The sequence below is a fragment of the Sinocyclocheilus anshuiensis genome, unplaced genomic scaffold (genome assembly GCF_001515605.1).
Source record: "Sinocyclocheilus anshuiensis isolate Anshui unplaced genomic scaffold, SAMN03320099.WGS_v1.1 scaffold416, whole genome shotgun sequence".
NCBI classification, from domain to species: Eukaryota; Metazoa; Chordata; class Actinopteri; order Cypriniformes; family Cyprinidae; genus Sinocyclocheilus; species Sinocyclocheilus anshuiensis.
The window spans coordinates 1,065,802-1,071,662 of record NW_015554105.1 but is presented as its reverse complement, the minus strand read 5'-3'; the positions used below and the strand labels follow the sequence as shown (position 1 = coordinate 1,071,662).

At 38.1% G+C, this 5,861-nt stretch overlaps 1 protein-coding gene across 1 annotated transcript in view; it reads left to right on the top strand.

The window, feature by feature from the left end:
* The first annotated feature begins 2,927 nt into the window (after nt 1–2,927).
* Nucleotides 2,928–5,861, top strand: part of LOC107669692 (NACHT, LRR and PYD domains-containing protein 3-like) — an 18,001-nt gene continuing 15,067 nt past the window's right edge. Inside the window, exon 1 of the mRNA XM_016462043.1 lies at nt 2,928–3,057. Within this exon, the coding sequence (XP_016317529.1) occupies nt 3,019–3,057 (39 nt within the window). The 5' untranslated portion in view covers nt 2,928–3,018. The remainder of the gene's footprint in view (nt 3,058–5,861) is intronic.

Genomic DNA, 5,861 nt, shown 5'->3' with positions numbered 1-5,861 from the left:
CAGGGAGAACCCCTTGGTCTTGAGCCACCACTGTAGGGGTCTCATGTACAGCAGGCCAAGAGGTATCACGTTGGACGCCGCTGCCATCAGACCCAGCAGCTTTTGAAACTGCTTGACAGTGAGTGACCGGCCTTCTCTGACTCCCACGACTGCAGTGAGGATCGACTCGATCCGAGCAGGAGATAAACGTGCCTGCGTCGTGGTCGAATCCCACACCACGCCGGCGGCGGAGCGCCGAACTGAATGCGATAGCCTCTTTCTACAGTCTGCAGGACCCAATAAGATACATTTGGATGAGGTACATGAGATACAGTAGTTTCCACGCTGCTAAATAATCTACTAAGGGAACCAGTCTCTCGAGACTGGCCTCTGGTGTCTTTGGAGCTGCTAGCTGGGTGCCCTGAAGCGGCGGACCGGCAGGAGATCGCCGAACTAGCTGCTTGAGAGACCCCCGAAGGGGTGGCGATGCTCTTGGCTCCGCTACGTTTCCGGGCGGAAAATACCTAGAGAAACCTTCGCTGGAGACCGCTGCACCCTGGCACACTGGCAGGGTTGGCAGAACGGTTTTCTGAGGGTGCTGAGGAGGGACGGACACCGTGTAATGCGGTGTACCCCACTCTTCCCCAGTAGGGCACAGTCTGTAACGCGATCTGCTTTCGCCCTTTTTTGTCTTTTGCTTAGACATCTTTTTTCCTTTTTTTCTGCTGGAGCTTATATTTTGAATGCTTGTGCACTTTTTTTTTTTTTTTTGGACAGACAACAATAAATAAGACTCAGAGAACATAAATCGTGACCGACACACACAGAGAGCTTTGCTGAATGACAGAAAGCTAGCGCCGGCTGCACCTCACGTGCTTTTAAAGCTTCCTGGTCATGACGTTACCCGCCGCTGACGTCTCGCCCATCGTTCGACTGATTACACATATGATTCAGAGCTTGGTATCGCTGAAGGCGTTCCCCTAGCGTTTTCCGACGCAGCTCGAGTTCCCGAAGGGGAACTCCGGTTGCAGTGTTATCGTGTAGACAGCAAAACCAGAGTTCTTGGCTTGTGACGTTGGAGCCTGCGCTGTTATCTCCGCCTACTGGAAACTTTATCAGGCTTCTGATTGGCCAACATGGTTTTACGGTTGAGATTATATCGCCACCTGTTGGCTTGGCATGCTCTTAGCATGCATTTGCGTTTTCATGTGGACGGAGATTTTTTTTTTTTAAACGGAAGAAGGAAAAACTCAATATTTACTATTATAATAATTATAATTACTATCCTATAATTTACTAGTATTATAGGAAATACTAAAAATATCCGTGTACGTGTGGACATGACCTCAGTCTTAAGGACTGTAAAGTGCCTGTTTTTTTAAACGTGTTTTTCAACCTTCTTTGCTTTCAATATTTGGAGGGATCAACTATACGTAGATAACACTTTTGCATCCTTTACTCAACTTCAAAAGAAATTTGACTTACCCAGCTCTCTTTAATTTAAATATTTTCAAATATGCTACTTTATTCGCAAACCGTTAACTAATTTCCCCTTGCTTCCACTTCAGAATATTCTTGAGGGTATATTAGAATATCGCAAATCCATGAAGGGGGTGATCTCTAAGATTTATCTTGTAATTAATACATAACAGTCCCCCTCAGTGGCTCCATTGAGGAAACTTTGCGAGGAGGAGCTAAATCTGTTACTTGAGGAAAATGTTTGGGACTCAATCCTTGCTCAAATGCACACATCATCATCATCATCATCATCATCATCGATTAATGCCAGGCATACTCTCATTCAATTGAAGGTATAGTGCATAGAACTCATAGGTCCAGAACTAAACGTAACAAATTATTTTCTGATATTGACCCAACCTGCCTTCATTGCTTCATTGCAACTGAACCAGAAACTTTATTACACTCTTTTTGATCGTGTCCCAAAATGTCTGACTTCTGGGGGAAAGTGTTTAGGTGTTTCTCGTATATCTTTTCTTTACCAATGAACCCTAACTCCATCGTTTGGTGTTCAACCAGAATCTGTCAAGTTAACCGCACTGCAGTCTTTTTTTTTTTTTTTAGTTTGTTCTGTGTGCATAATTATTAATGCCTGACATTTTATTGTTATTATTATTATGTGAATATCTATCTTCTTTCTGTATATTTTGTCATTGTTGCTTTTTAATTATCCTGTGATGACTATTTGGAATATGTGTTTAATAATAATAATAATAATAATATAATAATAAAGTTTTTAATTGTAAAATAAATTGCTTTTAAAAGTCAAAGTCTCTCTCTCACTCAACACTGTTGTGAAATAAGTTGCCTACGTATTTTTTTATAGCTTAATTAATTAAGATATAGTTGATAGCTCATTATATACCTTATTTGGCTATGTTCTTTTCATTTATTGAGACCTCAAGCGTATAGTTTATGCATATTTGTTTAAATGTTCACATGATTGTTCACATGATGTATTTTGTATTGTTTACATGACTGATGCACGTTCTCTTAGCCTAATTACCATGTTGCACTGCGTGTCTTTTTGTCTTCAGTGTATCAACTTACAATGATTTAATTGCTTGTTAAATGAAAAAAACAAACAAATTATTTTTACCTACCTTATGTATTAGATTTAATGCGGGTCTGTCAAAATGGGTCGGGTCGGATATGGAATTAAATTAGTGCTACTGTTGGTGTTCTGTTAAGTACCATGGCGGGTTTACCAAACAGGACCTGTGCAGGACTCACAGGAATGACCACTGAAAAATATAATCAAAGTCTGCAGGATACTTGAAAACTACAAGCCAGGTGTACGGCCTCCAGCGCTGTAGTTGCACCACCCAGATTTAAACGTTTGTAATATGATGATGTAACGTCATAACAGATCATTATAACCTGCTTTTGGAGTTTCTGTATCTGATTCAGTCGTTTTTGTCTGTGTCAAGGTGGAGTTCACTTACTTGCCAAAAACATTTATCAAAACGGTATTTTGTGGGTGGACAAATCTCTCGCTACACTCTTCAAACAGACCAAAAGATGCCATGCCACTTCAGAGAGAAAAGCTCACATCTGATGGTAAGTTTAATTAATAGTCTTAGATAAATATGTTTTCATATGAAGTTGGCTATATACAGTGATCAGATCACCTGCTTTCATTTACAGAGCATACAATACAACACATTTCAATAACTCATTAAACTATTGTATTAATATTAGTGAGAATATTCTTGCCTTGTTTACATCTGTCTTTTTCCCTATTTGAAAAAACAGTTTAAGCTTTTTAGACCACTCAAAACAAGTTTCTGACAATCGTCAATAGTCTTACTTCCAATAGTTTCTGATAAAACTAACATGACTGAAGCAACAGATATATACATTTTAGATTAAATTTTTTATATCATTGTAACAAATCTTGATATTGATTATTAACACACATGGCGTGCTATATCATTAAACAGATTTAAGTGGCTAGCCAGGTATGTTTCAGTATAGTTTGTGCCAGCACTTCGTTTTAGGTACCATGATAGTGGATCGGCTTTTAGTGGTTTCTTCACTATAGTAGCTAGTCTAACCTGTTCCAGGACAGGTTTTGTTCTGGCTGAGAGATCTCAAACTGAAATTGGGCCAATCAGCTGTGAGCAAAGTAACACATCTCTGACACCATAAAGCCACTCCTTAAGTTTCTCTTGCACTAAAAGGTCACTTCACAGTACACGTTTTTAAAGACAAAATTGTTATTTTTTTGGAATGATGATTATTATTAGAATTATTTCATATGATTTATATATTATTTATATAATTATTATACCCTTAATCCATTACACATGAGCATTTTTATTTTAACAAGTATTATACAGATAATATGTAATATAAATAAGCTTTCGAATCAATAGATAAAGCTTTAAAATGACTACATGTGAGCTTCTATGTTCAAATCTCTGTCAACTATATAAACTAACTTCACGACTTTCACTTGCACTGATATAGCAAGATGTTTAGCAAGATTTTAGTTGTCCTCTTTCATAAACAACTTATTTCTTCTTGCTACATAAATGCATTTAGATTCTTCATATTAACGGGTGCTAAGAAGAGAGGGCATATAACTCCGGTGTTAATCAAACTGCATTGGTTACCCATATGATACAGAATTCATTACAGCATTTTGTTGTATGTTTTTAAGGCTCTGCATGGCCTAGCGCCTGAGTATGTTTCTGATTTAATCAGTCTCTGTCAATCCAGTAGATCTCTGCGCTCAAATGATCAATGGCTCCTTATGGTTCCGCGTTCTCGTTTAAAATACAAAGGTGATCGGGCATTCTCTGTTGCAGCTTCAGGCTCTGGAATGACCTTCCTCTGTCTGTAAAATCTTTTCCTACACTGGGTGTATTTCAGAGTGCACTTAAAACTTATTTGTTTTCTTTAGCATTTGAAAATGCTTTGTAAGCTGTGTATTTAATATGTCTGCATTGATTTTATGTTTTTATTTTCTCTTTTTCTGTACTGCACTTTGGTTCCACTCGTGGTGTTGAAAGTGCTTTATAAATAAAGTAGAGTTGAGCTGAGTTTATATTTTTCATGTTCACTGAGTTGACAGAGGAATGACGAGCAAGCAACAAAGCCTGATTGGTTTGGTTTTGTCAAATTGAAACTAATCCCATAACCCTGAGTTTGTTTAACTACCATCATGATACAGGCCTCAAATAAAAAAAAAAACACAAAAAAACAACAAAAAATCCCCTGCTTAATCTAACATTCCACACCTGTTCATTTTATGATCCCCCTGGAAGTGACAAACACAGCACAACACACCCTAGGCCAGGGGTCTTCAACAAAAATAGCTTGAACCCTCCTCACCAACCGAGGTCCGGACAGTTATATACCTAAAAACATGAATTGATGGTTTTTGTCAGACCAGGGTATCTGCAGGATATTTAAGCTCAAATTTAAGACTTTATGTCCTTTTTTAAGAAAATTAAAATGACTGTAAAAAGCATGATTTGCAGTTCAGACACAGGTTTTCACAAAAACAAAAAGTTTTATAAAATGATAAACTTCAGCATTTCAGTCTTTAAACCATTTTTTTTAAACAAAAATTGAGTCAAAACTATCAATTATTACATACATTTAAACAATTATTATCAGTCAATTATTATATTAATTATATAATATATAAATATATTTAGAGGTTTGGCACGACATGCAGCGGCACCGTCTCAGTCTCTGTCCTGCGCGGGGGAAATAATTATAATGCTGAAGGTGAGGTACTCATTCAGTTATTCATTAAATAACTTATAAAGTAATTTGAAAACCTTGTGTGAGACGTAATTTCACAAACAGCATGAGTGAATCACCACACGCTCTCTCCAAAATACGCAAATGGCTTCAAATCACCACACATCGTGTCTGTCTATATAAGCGAGCTGCACCCTGCACAGTTTACACAGGAATTGTCATTTGCACAATCGAGGCAGTGTCACATCGTCACTAAAGTTTATAAATTGCATTACTTTTAAATTCTTACCAGTGTTTAACCATTCAGCGCTTGCGCGCTCTCCTGGAGACAGTGTGCTCATGCACACTTGCAGCGCACACACATAATGCCAGGTTCACATTACTCCGTTTGCAGTGCGTATGTGGGGTGTATTTTTTCCGCGCTCATGTTAACAGATTAATAAAGCACGCACATGGTAGCAGTCCAGCAGTGCGTTCCACGAGTGGTGCGTTTGCAGCAGTGCAGAGATCGTTTCCGCACCGAGTCTATGTTTGCTTTAAAGCATTTTTTGCAGTAAATATGAACATGGATTGACACTAAAATGTAGTAATTACACCATAAATGCATATTATTAAAGTCTACTGTGTTTCACAGTCAACACATATGG